This window comes from Anabas testudineus, chromosome 16, assembly GCF_900324465.2.
Source record: "Anabas testudineus chromosome 16, fAnaTes1.2, whole genome shotgun sequence".
Classification (NCBI taxonomy): domain Eukaryota; kingdom Metazoa; phylum Chordata; class Actinopteri; order Anabantiformes; family Anabantidae; genus Anabas; species Anabas testudineus.
In genome coordinates, this window is record NC_046625.1 from 10,211,241 (window position 1) to 10,230,031 (window position 18,791).

The 18,791-nt window shown below is 39.4% G+C and overlaps 3 protein-coding genes across 3 annotated transcripts; 1 reads left to right on the plus strand and 2 right to left on the minus strand.

Moving 5' to 3' along the window:
• Nucleotides 1-4: 4 nt before the first annotated feature.
• tfpt (TCF3 (E2A) fusion partner) lies at nt 5-3,866 on the minus strand. Its single transcript, XM_026371883.1, has 7 exons — nt 3,638-3,866; nt 3,162-3,263; nt 2,587-2,709; nt 1,708-1,778; nt 1,556-1,625; nt 993-1,151; nt 5-768 (listed from the first exon to the last, which is right to left on the minus strand). Exons 2-7 carry the CDS (start codon nt 3,261-3,263, stop codon nt 694-696), a joined length of 600 nt encoding a protein of 199 aa, XP_026227668.1. The 5' UTR covers nt 3,638-3,866; the 3' UTR covers nt 5-693.
• On the plus strand, nt 3,866-5,341 carry ndufa3 (NADH:ubiquinone oxidoreductase subunit A3). Its single transcript, XM_026371887.1, is given in 5 exon segments — nt 3,866-3,901; nt 3,903-3,963; nt 4,227-4,301; nt 4,959-5,036; nt 5,142-5,341. Coding segments are annotated over 5 exon segments (342 nt in total). The 3' UTR covers nt 5,234-5,341.
• Nucleotides 5,342-5,473: 132 nt separating this feature from the next.
• On the minus strand, nt 5,474-16,073 carry zgc:158689 (I-BAR_IMD_IRSp53 and SH3_Irsp53_BAIAP2L domain-containing protein). Its single transcript, XM_026371889.1, has 15 exons — nt 15,916-16,073; nt 13,619-13,763; nt 13,429-13,504; nt 13,223-13,309; nt 12,545-12,606; nt 12,164-12,235; nt 11,725-11,862; nt 11,199-11,351; nt 10,849-11,025; nt 10,038-10,690; nt 9,750-9,944; nt 9,493-9,555; nt 8,982-9,150; nt 8,831-8,871; nt 5,474-8,236 (listed from the first exon to the last, which is right to left on the minus strand). The coding sequence occupies exons 2-15, from the start codon at nt 13,664-13,666 to the stop codon at nt 8,164-8,166; spliced, it is 2,007 nt and encodes a 668-aa protein (XP_026227674.1). The 5' UTR covers nt 13,667-13,763; nt 15,916-16,073; the 3' UTR covers nt 5,474-8,163.
• Between the last annotated feature and the right edge of the window lie 2,718 nt (nt 16,074-18,791).

An 18,791-nucleotide genomic window follows, 5' to 3' on the forward strand; every position in this document is an offset into this window, starting at 1 on the left:
CGCCCATCACTGCGACACTTCCTCTGGCCTGGGCGCCAACCATTGGTTCAGCAGCAGGATGCTCGACATAAAAACCAAAACTACAAATTGAAATCACATTTAAAACACTGTATTTCTGTGTGCATATTTCAGATCATTGATTTAGATTAGACTTTCATTTATCCTTGGCGACAAGAAGAAACTAATCTCCAAGACAACTGAGTAAATACAATCATCTGAAGACTGTGAGGCTCGGTTCTACAAATAAAAAATAAAATACAAACACACACACGCAAAAAAAAAGCAATCCAATAACCAAATATACACTGATAATGGCAGTGTTTTAGTAGTTGTAGTTTTATATTGTTTTTATGGTGAGATTTAAAAAACTCAATCATTCATAATGACCAGATGTTGTCAAAGTTGTCTACCTTACTTTAATTGTATCTGCGGTCATAATTATGTATTGTCACCAACTCTCAGTGAAAAACAGTAAAAACAGAAAATTGATATGTACAAAATATATGTGTGTATATGGTAAGTAACATTACATTTTACCTTGCATGAACTCAATCTCTTAACAATTTTCAAGTAAAACTACAAACAGTGCAAAACCTGGCTCGACAAGAGAAGCAGCATACAGAATCTACTGAAGAATTAATGAAAGAAACTGGGTGCTCCTTAGTCATCATTATATCCAGGGCAGTGCAATGATCAGTGAGAAAGAGAGGTTGGACTGGGCATTTCTCCAAACTGTGTGTCTGCCAACACTGACATGTCTGGTTCAGTCTGGGAAAGAAGCAGAAACTCGGTTTACATCAAACCAACTATTCCACAATGTCTTAAAGTTTAGATTTATGAAAATATCTGCATTTTAAAAACTAGTAATTCATTCACCCACAGCTACATGTTGATCCAAATCACACAGAAACAAGAAGATAATTGTAAGAAAGTGAGCAGTGTCTAAGTATACCAGAATGGACTGCAGCCCCATAGCAGCCTTCTTTATCTACCTGTGGGTCTTTATCCTTTTCTTGCCTTGGAATTCGATGCCTCTTCTTCTTTGCTACAGAATTATGATGCAACACTGTAGATGATGTGGAACCAGACAGACCATTGAGTCCGTCATCCTCTACTCCAACAGCAGGATCTAAATGGGCTCCTTGCTCTTCCTGAAAGAACATAAAGAAAACAAAACAAATGTAAATGGTATTTCGTTTGTTGTTTTCAAATCAAAGCCATCGTCAGGATGGATAAGCAGCCAGAAAATTTCATTCATTTCAAATTTGTTAGGGAATTGTCACCACTTAGTTGCAATAACTAAGATCCTGGCCATAGTTTATTAAGTGTATATTGTGCAATGTAATGCATAATCAAGGCAGATGAATTTCCACAGTGAATTGCATCATTGCGATCGGGACACTGACTGGTAGTTACAGAGATCTAAATTATATCAGACATCACTTGCAGCATTTTGGACACATTACCTCTCACCCCACTTCCAGTATCATGGTTATCATGGAATGGAGGACTCTGAACCTCATTCCGATTCCCAACCTACTGATCAAATTCTCACCTCTAAAAGTATAGTGAGCTGAGCATTTCTGTAGTCATCCCCATGAGCATCAAGAGTCTTCATAAGGAATCTGTTTATGAATACCAGAATTCTAAGTTATAAAGTGGGAAACATCAGAAAATAAAAATGTATATATATTTAAAGTTTTATACCGTCTCTCTTTCTTCAATCGTCTTGTTATTCTTTGGACTTGGTGAAGACGGCCGAGAATCTTCTGATTCACCTGAACAAAACACGTGCAACTGTTTACAAAGTGGTGCAGAGAACCACTAATTATTTCATAATTATAAATATAGTATTTATTAAAAATACATATGACGACTTCAAATGCCTCAGGTGTTGCACACTTCATTGTGTCACATAACAAGATGTCATTTTAAAAGTTTAAAAGTCCAATGAACTCTCTGTGGACCTCGATGATAACGTTGTGGTGAGTCACAGATCAGGGAAGGGGTATAAATCAATTTCTGACATTCTGAGTTTTGAGGAGCACAGTGGTTTCAATAATTGTGAAATAAAACAACAGGACTCTTCAGGGGGTGATCAAGAACCCAACTGTCACTCTAACAGAGCTTCAGCGAAGCAAGGACAACCCTCTAAGCAGCACTCCATCCTTCAGGCCTTTGTGTCAAACTCAAAAAAAGTGACAGAGTCATGTTTACCTCTGTGTTACATCACTTCTCTTTTTACTTACATTTTAAAAGTCTAGGAATTAAGGATGCTAACAGTTTAAAAATGTGCTTATATTTTGTCATTATTGGTAAATGAGTAAAGACTGATGGACTGACTGATTTCTGAAACGTTATACATTAAACGTTGTATATTGTGATAGGCAACTATATGAGCTCACTCTATAGATACAAAATCATGACTAGATTTAAAAAGGTTTAAAAAACATACCTGGTTAAAGAGGAGAGAAGTCAGGCACTAAATGCTACTACACTCAGTATAACCCATTTTCAAAGTTCCACAAGAAATACAGGCAGGAAGTGTGTGTGCTTCATAACCCATAAACATATAAACTCACACACCTGTTCAATCTCTTTACATCTCCTGTTCAGAGCCAGATATTTTCTCTTATCAAGAGCTCTTCTCTCTTCATCATCTTGTGTTGTGCTTTCCAGCAGCTCGTTGCTTCCTGGGCCCAGTTCCACCTGTACAAAAAGCATTTAAGTTTCTGTGTTGTGGTCAAGATACCTGTGTCAGTGGAGTTTTACAAACGGAAGGAGTTAGTTAAAAATGAAAAGATAATTTGAGTTGTTAAGTCTCTAAATTAATTACATTTAATTTGGTTCAGTGTATTTATATAGTGCTAAATCACAACAAACAGTGTTACCTCATGGCACTTTACACTGTAAGGTTTAGGACGTATAGAAATAGCCACAGCAAAATATTTGAATACTATTAGCATTTAAGTTGTTTAACACAGTTTCAGATAATAAATAATACACAATAGTATAATCTGATAACTTGGTACATTTAACAGTCACAAGACAGGATGGTATATTAGAGAGTACAGACAGCAATGTACAACAGGGGAAAAATTTTGTTTACATGACTTGTGATACAGGAAGCAGCTAGGCTCACTCTGGTGCATCAACCTTACCTCCCCAGGTCCGAGCTCTACACCCCCTGGCTCCAGCTCTGCCTCCAGGATGTGTCCTCCAAACAGAGGAGGCAGAGCCAAGCCAGAGAAATCCTCCATCATCTAGGGAAGAGAGATTACAGACCATAAAGATAGACAAACAAATAGCCACACTGCGTTTAGGTAGCAGTTAAATGTACATCTGGTGCAGAAATATTGTAATTAAGCAAATAAACCAGTTTTGATGATCGTTTATCTAATTCCCCTAAAAGAACAGAAAATGATCATTAAATAGGCTACAGCTTCACCAGTGTGAAAACATCCCGTTAAAAAAAAAAAAAACCGAATATTTCATATTGCTAGTCACACTACGTCAGAAGATTTAATCACATAAGAATGTGTTACTTGTGATGAAATAGAAATTTGGTTGATAAATTAGAATAATATCGTTAGATAAAGCTTTCGCATCACCGTCTGAAGGCGAACAAGGTACTTACATTTCTGATCTGGGCAATGACAGCGTTGTCTGTTCACCTGGACGTTTTAAAGATCCGCTTCAAACTGTTCCTAAAGCTCGGTGTTGTCTATATACTGTCGCTTGGAGCTAATGTCTACACTATCGGGTTAATTAACAACGTTTACAAATACAATACGTAGTTAAAATCAACGGTAAAGCGAAGCAAGAATCGCTTTTTCCACACTTGCGTCGATAAACAAATGTTTTCATGCGACGGGCGCAGATCATATACGTCACAAGGGAATTAGTGTCACTACATTTCCCATGAGCACCCGCTCAGTTCAACTACACCAGACAACATGGCGGGTATGTGACTATTTTGTCATTTGTAATACGCTAAACTGGTTGATTTACAGTTAACAGTGTTTCCAGATAATGTTAATGCGTACTTAAATATCCTAAATGTCTTTAACTGAGTGTCAGAGTTACTTAAACAAAATGATGTTCATTCGAAATAAAACGAAAAATGTGACCTTGGATGCGTTGCTAACTATTGCTAACGTTAGCTAAACGTAGGCTGATAGTCAGATGTGGAGGATTTCAACTTGCCTTTGCTTTTGTTTCTGCAGGATTTGGTGCTTTTCTGAAAAATGCATGGAATAAGGAGCCGGTTATCTTTGCCTCTTGTGTGATTGGACTAGTAGGTCAGTTTTCAGCATCGTACATTTAATATATTTCAAAAATGTGTGACAGAAAGCACAACATTGAACAATTGTACCTTATGATAGTAATGCGCTATAGTTGTAGATTAGAAGTCTCATTTAAGTAAATCAATAACGTGGACTAGAAGAGTAAACGGGCATTACAAAATCACCACTCATAGTTTCCTCGTTTGACAAAATTCCGATTTCAAGGCATTGTAGTTTCCAGAAACGATTTCCAATAGCAGGATTTAAGACTTTTAACATGCATGTTGTGGTACAACCTTTAAGCTAGTAAAAGCAACAAAACAGTTGGCTGTCTAAATATAATAGGTTCTGAAAAAAGATGAATGGGGCATATAAAAGCACATTTAAAGTTAACATTTAACTTTGTTTTATAATTATTAGTACAACATAAAAACCTAGTTGCCCAAAACAGACACTGCCAGTTAATATAGTCTACAGCTTTTATTTCAGCGTTTATTATTTTTTTCTTTTGTAAAATATGAAGAAAGCTCCTAATATTGTTCTGTGTTTGATAACTGTGGAAAAAGTCAATCTGATCAGTGTCAATTAATTCAGCAATAAAATTATCGAGATACTTCAAACTTTAAGTTTTATGTACTGTATGTTAAATTAAAAAAAGTTGTATTTCCTCAGGTTCTGCTTTGCCATTCCTAAGCCCTTTCTCAAAGTATTCAGGAATGATCAATTCATCTATGCCATACAACTACCCAGGTAAACAGTCACATAATAGTCTTCAGTTGTCTTCAGAGTTCTGATCTGATTTCATATGTGTTCAGTCCAACATTAAAACATTTCTCTTTTTCTTTGTTAATACAGTTCCTGTCAGGGATGATGGAAACATGCCTGATGTCCCTGCTCACCCATGTGAACAAAAGGGAGACCGGCTGGACTGGCTTAAAAAGCTATAACTTCACATTCTCACAATCAACACCTGTACTTTTCCTCTTGTTCATATCTGTCTGCACAGCTGCTCCCCTTCTCAGTGTCCCACAATAAAGATGGTCTATTTAATTCTACTTTTGTTTCAGTGTTTGGTTTAGATGGATTTGATACACTGGGATCAAACATGTTAAACAGTATTAAATTGCCTTAATTGAACAGTGTTACTTTGAAAAGTCAACTTAACTTAGATCTCAAATGAGCTGCTGTCTTTGTAGAAAAATGGCTCACACCCACAAGTAAGACAAATACAAAATTTCTTTCCGAAAATACGACTCAGGGTTAAAATTTCTTTTGGATCTAATAAAGCAGCTCAAGAGTTTCAACATAAACCTGGTCCTGGACAAAGCTGGAATCCGATTAATGCCACAAGAAAATGAATGACTTTTTTTATACCAGTATCATTCTGCTTGCATAAAAGCGAAAGGAGAACAATAACACAGAATATTAAGATTTAAATGTTAGAACCTAACAGTTTAAACTTATAAATATGGGACTGATGATTCTTCAATAAGATGCTAGAATACCATGTTTGCACTGCATGCTCCAAACACAGTCATAGATATACAGGTATATTGTATCTATTGTATAACAACATAACAAAAAGGTGATGTGATATAATATGCCTTTTATTTCAGAGCACGTCATTATTCAGTAAAGATGTCTTCGACAGCAGAAGTCATCATCATCATATCTTCTGCTGGGATTTCATTTTAATGACAGTGCTGTATTTTTGTTTTACATAACCAAGGAACTGTGTGTAATTGGTGTGTAATGTTGAAATGAAACTTCACTTTGGGAGACGAGTTTGGACTTTGGGTGCTCCTGAAGAAAATGCATACACACAATATGCTGTCGATTTACTGTAATTTTGTTCACTTTGTCTCAAATTTCTTCTCTGACATATAATTCTGCATTCTACATATACTACATTATTTCTCTGCATCAGTACTTTCTAAGCTGAATGTGTACACGTTTTTCTAATAATTAACTCCATGGGCAAAATTATTTCATCAAACCAAACTCCATCCAGGTTACATTAATACGGAATACTCACACCTTACTTTCACTTAGAGTCAATCATCATCTTTTCAGTTTAAAGCTGATTAAAATAAATGTAGGTGGACAATATTTCATTCTGGATTTTAGTCTTTTTACAGTTTGTTCCGAGCTGGAGAAAAATGTGACACATCAGCTGCATTTCCAGTGTTGGACGTTTACTGTTTCTGCAGCTTCTAAAAAGTCACCATGTTCTGCCAAAGTGAAGCATCATTATAAAGTCAAAGAGGCATCGTACAACAATATGTTTTAAGCTATATTTACAAGCATAAGTAAGCGTTGGCTTCATTATTTTACTGTCGCCTTTATTAATTATAAACAATGCCACACTATTCAAAGCAATATATGTGATGTTAGAAATTATTTTCTACAATGCTTTGTGGATGATTACTTGAATTGTAAAGCTGCTAAAATATCACAGCAACTCAAAGTCGTTACAACAGGAAAGTAAATAAAACAATAAACAGTTTTGCACAGATACAATATTTCACCTTTACACTGCCGTTTACTAGAAGCGAACACAGAACTACAGAATATTACTTTGGACGTCTCTAGTTTACCATGATCACTTGCTCAGACGCTGGTCAACTTCCCATATTCTTTCTTCAACACTTTCATAGCTTCATTTCCACAATAAAACTCCGAATACATCGTCTGTCTTGGCTTTCACATCTCTCTTGAAGATTCTGCTCAGTCTGATTGGTGAACACAGCTAACATCAACTAGCCTAGATGTCGAAAAGCTCCTGATTTGGGACTGGAAGGGAATCAAGAAGACGTCGAATCCGAAGACTAAGCATGCAAATCTCTCATTCTTAAAACTTTTATCCCTCCACAAAAAGCTACTTTCTAGAAAACACCTCCAATAATACCACCATCCGATCAGTCAGCTAAATTAAAAGGTAGAATGTGTTTTACATTGTATTTTGAGCTCAGGTAAAAAAAAAAAATCCAAACTAATCCAAACATCTACATTCATAAAAACTATTATTTACTTTACAGCAGCAGAATCTGTTGTGGCACATGTCAAAAATAATTTTTTAGTCTACAGTCAAAAAGCACTGTCCATGTTCAGTCATTTTAAGGTAAATGACACAAAAACTACTCGATGTGTCAATTTTGATATAATATGCCAAGTGTCTCTCAGCTATAAGCCACCATGTTTTAAAATAGAAAAGACACTTTAATAGATTTAAGGATCACCTTCATTAAAACATTCATGAAAATGCAACAATCTGGCAGCTTAAAAAAAAAAAATACAATAGCACTTAACATAAAGTAGGAGCCTGTCCTCTTCCTGTACCACTTCATTATAGTCAAGGTGAAACCACTTTCTATTAGGAGCCAGTCCCTATCAAGATTCCTTGATATGGCACAAAATAACACAATCAAAAAACTACATTAATGGTTATATTGAGAATAAATTGCACTGTAGAACTGTAGAAACAGGAGGGATCGTCCAGAGGCCAGGACAAACCTACAAACATTAGTAATTTTGGACAATACACAATACAGTTAGGAGCTAAGTATAGTCAAATATTATACTTCTGTTCAATTAAAAACTAGCCTAGATTTTATTTTAATCTCCACATTTCACTCACACAGAATTGTCAGATGCTACAGTGGTTATGTTTCTAATTTTTTCTTTTCCTATTAACCCCTTCCCGGTGAACGGACTGTGATCACATAGCATATAAGCTTTTAGAGTTTGATTTTAAAATGTTCTAGTCTGGCACGTGAAATACTGCATAAGCCATCAAGCTGTTTCCAGGACTCAACCTGAGGCTTGATGGATGTGACAGAGCCCAGAAAACAGGATCGCTGCTGTGGGAATCAACCACTTACTCAATAATGGGAGCTGAGCGATCGTTGGTGACAGTTTTTCTGAGTCGTACATTGGCAAATGGATTCAGCCTAAAATGAAGAAACAATAAAAACAAAGTGAATCACATAACAAAAATGCCTGAAAATGAGCTTTTCTGTATTCCACCAAATCTGGCCGGTCCCTTTAAAATACTAATCACTTCATTCTGATATCCCCAGTTTGACCCCAGCTGTGGCCTTTGTTGTGTGTCACATCCCGTTGCTTGTATAATTTCTCCACTGTTAAGAATCTAATAAAGTGTGCCCCGGGAAAACAAATAGAGAATTAGTTTATTCAGACCATGTCAATCATCTTAGTTATTTTATTGCACTGTGGGATATCAACATCAAGTTATGTAACTTAATGAATAAAGAGTAATTTGATCAGGGGACAACGACATGTGGTCCCTGGTCTGGGTCAAACTCTAAAACACAGGATCACACAGTTCCCATGATGGGACATCATCTGGTAGACTCAGTGCATCCCCTTCTAAGTGTAGGTTTTCTTATACAAAGTTTCCCCCATTCTTTAATTGTTGTTGATGCCACAGAAAGCGTAAAATAACAATTTTCACAGGCTGGAGTAATGTCAAGTAATGTGCGATGCCCCTTTAGTTAGAGTACCTGTTAGTTGGATAAATTTACCTGGTTGGGGATGGTGGTGGAGAGACCAACTCTGAGGTGATCTGAAATACAGAAGAAACAACAATAACTATTATTAAACCCCATGTACAACATATGTTACTATCTCTTATTAGCATGAGCTGTGACCTCCCAGAGGTTTCATGTTTCTGACCTTGCTGCTGTCGGCCATGCTGTACGGGCGTGGGCGGAAGGTGCTGACCCTCTGGGGAGGAAGGGAGCGCTCCTCCTCCGACTCGGGGGTGAGGGCCGGGAGACCTGTGGACACCAGCTTGTCGAGCTGGCCAGTACTGGTGCTGTTAGCTTTAGATAAGAAGAGAGAGCTACAAGGGAGGTCACAGACAGAGAGGAAAGAATACACCAGAAAAAGAGACAAAGGAAACGTGATGTTGAATTAATCAACAATGCTGTTGGGCAAGAGGGCATGTTGGGAAAAAGCGGCGGAAAGATTGAGGGACAAACAGTGTTCTGTGAGCCTGGCATTAAAGATGTTTTGATTTAACGAGAAAGCAGATGGAAAAAGGAAAGGGTGTCATTTTAACATGAAAACTAAGCATATTATCATAACATACTAATATATTGATGGAATCTCTATAGCGCTGTAGAGAAGTGAAGGAAGCATTTCTGTCACTGAGAGTGTCAAAGTTCATTCTTCGATGACCTACCTCTCGAGGTGATCCAGCTTACTGTGCTGCGGCTGAGTGTAGGAGAAAGGAAACCAGCCTTTCCTGTGAAGGAAATGTTTGTTTTATGTGATAACTGCAAGTTTATAAGCTAGAGAATATATTTGTTAATGAACACATACATACAGAAGAGTTTGAGGTGCTTTGGTATATGAGATTAATAAAGTTAGAGAGCAAATGATGAGTGGTTTTATGAGATACTGCACATCCAAGCAAACTGTAATTTAATGTAACCCTACCGCCCAGTGCGCTCATTTTGACCGTAGTGCCACCCATCTCTAGGCTCAGAGATTAGCAGGGTGATGCTGTCACCAGCCAGGAAGTGCAGTAAACAGGCCCCACCAACTACTCCTCCACCTTCCGACGCTCCAGGACTGTGAGGAAACATGGCTTCCACACGTGTAGGTTCAGATAACGGCAGCATCCTGGGAAGACTGGAACCTAAAAAGAGGTGAAAAAGAAAACAAATGAGGAGAGAGAGAGAGGATGGAGACGCTCACAATTATTCGGAAAAATGCAAACTAGACTTGCCTCCCTGGAAGCCGCCCAGTCTCATTTCACTGACAGGTCTCCTCGGCAATGGAAGTGTTGCCGTTGCACACATCTCTGCAGCCTTCAGGAGCCACGGATTGTGTGACGGCGATGAAGTGTTGCTTCCTCCTGGTCCCACCTGTTGGTGCAGTAGCTGCACCGGAGTCATGGCCCTGGAGAGAGGAGCACTGTGAGGCAGCGGAGGACTGTGAGGAGCACTGTGTGGGATGGGGAGGGTCATGGGATGCAAGACGCTGCTGGCCGGGGAGATCTGGTTCAGTGACATCACCGTGGAGGGGATGAGGCTGGGGGAGAGGTTGGTCGTGTTGGTGGGCAGGAGGAGGGAGCTCTGCTGGGCTGAGCTGCCGGACGTCGTGGGAGTAGATGTGGCCGGACTGGCGCTACCACTGACGCTGCTGTCAGGGAGGGGGCTGACCGAGGCACTGAGGGGTGAGCTGCTGTGGGGAGGTGACGCTCCTCTGGATGAACCTCCAGCAGCTCCTCCAATGGATGATGCAGAGCGGAAAGTCTGTGGGGAGCCCTGAGGAGCACAGGTGTCACTCTGGGAAGAGGAGGGGAGCGAGCGCTGCAGCTGGGAACGACTGGAGTCTCCATTCAACAGAGGAGGGACCTCCTGAACAGAGAGCCTCTGAAAAACCAAGGACACAAATCTTCAGTCTCTACTTCATTTGACCTTTACACTAACAACCTTTGACTTGGAAGGATTTGATATCCTCTCTTATAATACACCACACAGACTCTTCTCTTGATATTTAAAAAGAATTTAAATTTGAAATCAACACCGACCTGTTCTGGCTGAGCAGAGCCGAGCTTGGCGTGGCGGAGGACCTCAGCTATCCCAGCAGCCCCTGAGCTTTGAGGTGCAGTGTGACGCAGCAGATTCAGAGCTCGCTCTGGGAGTTTGGTCGGCTGAGAACATGACTGCTGCCAAGATGACAGTTTCTGTGACAGCAGCTCTCTTACCTAGATTGTTTTTAAAAGCACAAAGAGGAAAAACACAACATTTGTATATATTGTAAATTGTATGTCTTTAATTTGAACAGTGAGATCATCTAGATTTCAATATTGTACCTCAACATCAAGTTTAAATAATAAAAAGAGGCAAAATAAATGTTTCACAAATGTTATGCAGTCACCTTGGAGTGGTAGTTAATGAGCAGTTTAGTAACACAGCACTGTCTGTCCACCAGGAAGCAGTATCGTCTCCTCTCCTCAGTGAGAGCAGACTTGTATCCTGCAGCGACCAGCGTGTCCAGCTCAACCTGACGACGACTCATCAGCTCCACAAACTGAAGGAAAAGTCCGAGGTTTCACACACACACCCACAGTTGTCATGTAATCAAACACACTTTTCTGAATCCGCTCGCCGTCTTATTCATATTTCTTCCAGTAAAACGTTTCCCACTAAGTTGCTTATTGTCTGAAATATCAGCTGAGGCAGATTTTTCTTTAATCGTATTCACAGTGACCTATTTGTGACATAAACACACAAATCTGCTCTTAAATCTGCTGAAATACTGAATACGGTCTCTGTGTCTTTCTCACTTTACCTAACACGTAGACACATGCATTCACTTACTACTTGTTACAATTTGTATAATTACAAATTATTATTGTTTGCTGTTTTCCCATTGACCACATGGAGCTTTGGACTCCAGTTACCTGCATTTCTCGGTCTCCATATTTGTTCGGATGGCGACTGCCCTGACTCTTCCTGCGGAGTTTCTTCAGCTGGGACTGGCAGCGCTCGATGGACTCAGACTTAGATCTCCGCTCACTCTGGTATTTCTTCAATGTGGCCTGAGAAGAAAGTAGAAAAGAAGTGTTGGAGAAAATGTGATATTTGAGACCAACCACTTAGAAACATTTGAATATTGGACTATTACAAATCTTTTAAAGTTATTTCCATAATTTAGAAATATGTGTTGCATAAATGCTTGCATAAAGTTGTGTGTTTCTCTATTTTCTCTATCAAATAAAGGTAAACATATCTTTAAATAAAGCAAAGGCCCACTCACAATGACTCAAAAGTCAGTATGTGTACATAAATAATATGTGTTTATATGGAAATATGAGTGTGAGATGGTGAATGTTAACGTACTGTGAGGTATTTGATGTCCAGCTCCAGCTTCTGCTCCAACTGGGCGAGCAGCTCAGAGTGAAACAGTTTCAGCTGTTGATGATAAAATCCATATGCAGCAATTCAAATACAGTACACTTACGTTTATATTAAAGGTTTCTGCTGAGTGCTGCTGTTGACGCAGGTTTCAGTAGAGCAGCTTGTAAATGTGTTATTTTTTTTAATGCCAAGCCCAAATTCTGGGCTCTACATTATATTTTACATAATTTAACCATCAGGATCTTTTGAAATGGTTTCAAAACCATTCAAATATCTATTAGCTTTTGCCATGCATTAACATTCAAATAATCACAGTGTTATTATTGATAAATACAGTGAAATGAGCTGAGTGATGACTCTTACCACATCTTCTAGCTGCACTTGAATCTGTCTGTGGACCTCGGCCATCTGAAACAGCGTGTCTCCTGTGACAAGCAGCACAGCAGTGAAGGCATCAGTGTCACATGACTCAGACATTGATTTGTTAAACTGCACCTTTAAGCTACTCAACTGTTTATTGTGAGGCGTGAAATGTGCATGTATGTAAAATCTGTGCACTAATAACTGTTTTTCACAACAGTATCAACATCAATATACATGCATCACACAGCATCCGGGCACCAAATCAGTTAAAAAGTCATAAAACCTGCAGCTTTGACACAGTTTCTCATTTGCAAAGTGGTGGTCAGTTGTGAGTCCCTCACTCGGTCACAGAGCCCTGTAGTATGTGGTGGCTGGCATCTCGCCCTCCGACACTCCTGCCTGCCTCCCCCGCTGTTTTCAGCATTACAATGAGATCATGTGGTGTTGTTAATCTCCCAACAATGACCCTACTTTCTCCCTTTCCCTCTGTTCTCTCCCTCTCTCTTTACATTTCCTCATTCCCTCTCGTCTTTATCTCCTCACTCGCCAACACACGCAGCAGAATCAGCTTCTCACCAGCTGTCGCGTTGACTCTATAAACTTTATTAGGTGTTTAAGCAATTGATTTTTATTTTCTCCTCAACGCGGCCCTTGTCTGTCCACCAGCCGCCCACTCACCCAGCTCTTTGGAGCCTTGGCTGTCGCTTGCCAGTTCTCCGAGTTTCACCAGAGCATCAAAGTACCCCTTAGCAGCCACGGTTACCCCTGAAGTAGAGAGGACATAAAAAACTCTGTATAATTTGAAAGAAATTACATATTTGTTTTAAACTGTTGAATGATTCAGTGACTTAAAATCAACAGCTTTATGTATGTGACCAACTAACCTGTCAGAGCTTTCTCATAGTGTTTCCCCATAGTCACAAAGTTCTTCAGACTGGGGTTGAACTGGTCCAAAATCCCCTGTTGGCAACGAAATACATGTCACATGTAAATCGATGTGTTTCTAGGCATTTAGCTACACATGGTGCTGCATACAACAAACAAATCTGTGAATCACTAAAAGTAAGATTATACCTTGTAGACATTTTCCGTCATCTTGTTGACTTCTTCTGTTCGAGACATTTTGCCGCTCTCAGGTTTTTACTGTCACTATGTTCGATTGTATCGTCTCCGCCTGCAGTTGTTCAGCGCCCTAAACTTTAGAGTTGGCACAAATCCCCTAAAAGAGGTAAAAAAGGTGTGAAGATTAAATGTGTTTAACATCACCACTCATAGTAACTTCAGAAAGTCTTCTCAACTCTTCACTTCTAGCACATTTTGCTGCATTGTAAAGTGAATATGAAATTAATTCAGTACTTTGTTGCAGCATCCACACGTCATCTTCACACATGGATTCTCAACCACAGAGTCCAGATCTTAACCCCACTGAGAATCTTTGGGATGTGCTGGAGAAGACTTCCAATACTCCCATCATCAACACAAGATCGTGGTGAAAAAGAAGGCAACTCTGGACGTGAATAAATGTTGTGACATTGCAGAAGCTTATTGAAACGATGCCACGGTGAATGTGTGACGTAATCAAAGCTAAAGGCGGTCCAATGAAATATTAGAGTGTGGGACCTTCTTTTTGGAGAGGCAGTGTATTTTATAACAAAAAGGCAAAATGTTTGTTGGACTCCGGTTGTAGTTTCTCAAATATCAGGATGTGCAGATTTTATTTGTAATAAATGATCCTAAATTTTTGGACAGATTGTCAGACAAGTAGTTGAAAAGTGGCAGACGTGCGCTCACTTTCCACTATTATCTGACGATGTATAACCGTAACAACTGATAAAATAAACAAGGATTATATGTCAGTCCCTGTCATTGGTCCATACACGCACCTGCTCAGGTGCAGGTATTATGCAGAAAAGTCTCACATACTATAAATTATTCTTTTTCTTAAGGCTTGACTTTGTTACGTTTCTATGAGGCCATTAAAGCACCACAACAAGTGATGGAGATGCCACACCATCTTGGGTTTTTGTCTGAGGGCAGCAGGTTGTTTTCACACGGACCTCTCTGGGCTACAGCTGCCAACTTCTCTACTATCACATCACAACAATATGATAACTCAAGCATTTCTCCTGGATTTGTGTGCCAGGCGAGTTATACCATCTCAGATAAGAACAATGGGCTCTTCCAGTCTGAGTCACATGCATCAGAGCACTGAATAAACACGCGACAACACTGTTTCCTCGGCAGAGGGGACGATCAAGAGGGGGACTTCTCCAGGGCCAAAGGATTTCCACTCTGGATTTGAAGGCAAAAGACCTGCTGGAATCACTCTGTTTTCCCTGTGCAGCCCTCCTTTGTTATCACAGCAAGATTACAGAGAAAACGTTGACCCAGATCGACTAATGCTATATGACACAAAGAAAACATTTCCAGACTCTCGCTCATTAAGGCCACCCTGGTGGAGTCTGTGATTTGTCAGGGGAGATGTAAAGGCTGCAGGATAAGACAAAAAAAAAAGTAGAGCTTTGTTTTATTTAGTCTGAAACATAACTGAGCACAACCTTTAAAATGATAAAGTGAAAGGGTGAAGTTAGATAAAGCCTCTTTTTTTGTGTGTGTGTGTTTTAATTCTGATAAATAAAGTGGTGTTTGTTCCAGGATGCAACAGGAAAAGTCTGCAGGTGGTTGGAGAGCTGATACAGAAGGTGCATTCATGTGCTTCGACCTCTTTACGTCTTTTCAAATGTGAGTGGATGTAAACACATAAAAAAGAACATAAATTAATGATTAAATAAATACTCCACAACCAATACTTACACAACCAATTTCCAGCTGGACGTTTTTTTTTTACTTCTATTAGACATTTTATAGTCTAAACAATCAACTGAGACAGTTTATCAGCATCGTTTGTTGCAGCACCACATGCAACAGTTGTTTCTTTCTGTTTGCTGGTTTTGAAGGAGAAACACGACCAGATAATTGTGCAATAAATCGTTGCTTTCACTTAAACATCAGCTCATAGAGCTCCACACCACCTCATCCCATTTCAACAAGTGCATCAAAGGTTCAAGTCTTTTTAGAGACACATGGAAAGTCTCATTAAAAGTAGAAAACGTCTACCCTGGTGCAGAACTGGAAATAAATCTGTAGGATAAAAGTGTGTGTGTGTGTGTGTGTGTGTGTGTGTGTGTGTGTGTGTGTGTGTGTGTGTGTGTGTGTGTGTGTGTGTGTGTGTGTGTGTGTGTGTGCACCCTGCCATTTGGCCCTCGGTGCGGGACAGGAGCAGCTACCTGTTGATCTCAGCTCCGACTTCCATTTGTGCAAGAGAAACAAATAATTCAGCTACTTTATAAAAAGAGAGAGAAGTTACATACCTTTTCTGATCTCATTGTTGGAAACGATAAAAGCTTCCTGCGCGTCTTTGAGTGTTTAATGAAGAGTACAACACCCCCCTCTTCTCCTCCTATTAGGCTGCTTTCCCTCTCCGTTAGTTAGTGGGGGGTTGTTTCATCCTGCAGAGCACTAAATCTCACTGCCCTCCACCCCTTTTTCACATGGCCTCTCTCTCTCTCTCTCTCTCTCTCTCTCTCTCCTCTCTCTCTCTCTCTCTCTCTCTCTCTCTCTCTCCTCACTCCCAGGAATCGGGGTCAGATTTTCGGTGCCGTTCAGTACCTCTTCTCATTACTGAGCCGATTATCAAGATGCCTTCACGCCCGCAAAGCCCGGCCACAAAACCAGCGACTCAACTCTCCCCCAGTTCAGCCAGTACACGCAGCTCCCCGCTGCTGGAAACCACCGCCAGCCTCTCTCTCTCTCTCTCTCTCTCTCTCTCTCTCCTCTCTCTCTCTCTCTCTCTCTCTCTCTCCCTCTCTCTCACTCGGTCAGAATAACAATGAGCTAACGGGACCTCGTCTGAATAGCAGCAGCAGCAGCAGCAGCAGCAGGAGAATAATGACTTGAACTTTTCAAGCCAAAGCCCGAGCAGCACATGCAGGACGATCAGTGGCCTACATACACCCAGGCCCATCACACATTCCTGCTCTGTGTTCACACAGGAGGAGGTGGAGGAGGTGGAGGAGGCCTTTCACTTACTGCAATAAACCCATGGGAAGCTCCAAGCTTGGAGGAATAACTGAGTAACTAAGAGTATCTGCTCAAGTACTGCATCCTGTAGAAATACCAGTATTCCCCATCACACTACCCTCTATTTTGTCAAGTAATGTATTCACATATTACACAGATTGAAGGTTTTTACTTTCAGAGTAGTATCCAGCTCTATAATAATAGAAGTCATGAATTAATTACTTACTATTTATTGGATCTGATAGTAGTTTTACTCCACTACATTTATCTGCAGGTTTAATAATTAATAAGACAAAAGAAATTAAGGTTAAGACTTTATCTTAGAGGACATTTGCAAACAGCAGAACACAAGGTAATTACTTTTTGCTCCATTTAGTACTTAAATGCTTGTAATGGGATGTTTCTACGCCTTAATTAAGTAAGCTGTGTGTGTACTTCTTCCACTGCTGAAATGTACTGAAGTTAAATAATAAAAATAATAATAAAAAATAAATAAATAAATAAATAAAATGCCACTTTTAGTTCTGTAAGTACTATTTAGGGACTATTAGCATATTAGCTAATATTATCTATATTATATAATATTATTATATTATAATTAGCAATACTGATGTAGGAAGGATGAGGAATATGACTAATTTATCTAATTATTTTTTTCAATGTAGTTTTTATATATTAGGAATAAAATCTAACCATAAAATGTCAGTATTGAAACCCTTTTTTTGTAAACAAATCCATCACTCTAAATACAGTAATAATTTACTATTTAAAATAACTATTTAGGTTTTCAAATGCCTCAAATCACAGTGAAAATGTGACATCCGTGCATTTTTTTATGACGTGTTTATGTCCTTTTGGAAAAGACTTCCTAAAACAAAATATTTCACAATAAAAAAAAAATGAGGCAAGGTGATTTGTTGTGTTTACTCAATGAACTCCTTGTTATGTTAAATATTCATATGATATTTCTATTTGATGACTGGGTTGCACTGCAGTCAAGTGCCAGTTATTTATTTTATAATATGTACAGACATAAAGGAAGAATTGTGAATCTGATATTCTCTTCTCACATCTAAAAGGTTGTAAGTTGACATCACCTGTGGCAGAGTCAGGTGTCTGACGCCGTCTAATGTGGCAGCTGCGGTTTTATTCCAGGAGGTGGCGACATCCCTTCGTGATGCACCTCCCCTGCATGAACATGAACCAGTGCAGTGCAACAGGTGGAGATAGTAAATAATGTGCTAAAGATTCAAAGTATGTGTGTAGGAAACATATAAACACATAAAAACTCATATACAAGTATGTTGTTTGGAAAAAGTTCAGTCAATTTTGAATAAAGTCAGAAAGTCAGATGTTACTTTACTGTCTTCTCTAATCAGTGCTGCAGCTTCTCAGTTCTTAAAACTACTGGACACAATCAGAACAAGACATACCTACTTCAAAAACCAGATCCAAACATCTCTTGGTGTATTAGACCAGACGTCATCATCAGAGGAGCCTCCAGTCCAGACGACGGTGCTCTGTGGGGTTCTGGGTCACTTGGTTCAGTGTTGATGGCACCAGTGGACCGTCTGTGGTCTCGTGTCCTTGGACCTGAGCCGTAAAGCTGTTTGTGTCGACTCATTTCCTCTGGGACTAATTCACACAAGATAAGGAGATTGACAGTGAGGAGAACTCAGCTCACACTGACCTATTAAACGTTAAAGATGAGTCACACACACACATCTCCTCCGTCTATCTACACAGAACCCAGTTCTGGATCAGACTCTGAAACCAACTATGTGTTCATGTTTACCTGAATGTAGATCACTCGGCTGCTCTTTAGTCCACGTTTTCTTGGGCTCTGTCCAAAAGTGTCATACTAAAACTGACAACACCTGTGTCGGTGTATCAGTATGTCGGAAAATAACTAAAAACCTCAATGAGAGGTGGGAATGTTGTTTCACATGACTTCACATACTGAGCTAAATGACACCCAGTGAACAGAACATGTTTCATGTGATGTCAAATTATTGTTTGACACAGGTATGTGTATGTTAATGGAACCCATAAATCAATTATACGTAATCCTGAAATGCAAAAAATTGTAAAGATAGAAGCAAAACAGACAACTAACACAAAACAGTAGCAAGCAGACAATTAAATACAGGTAATACAGATAAAATCA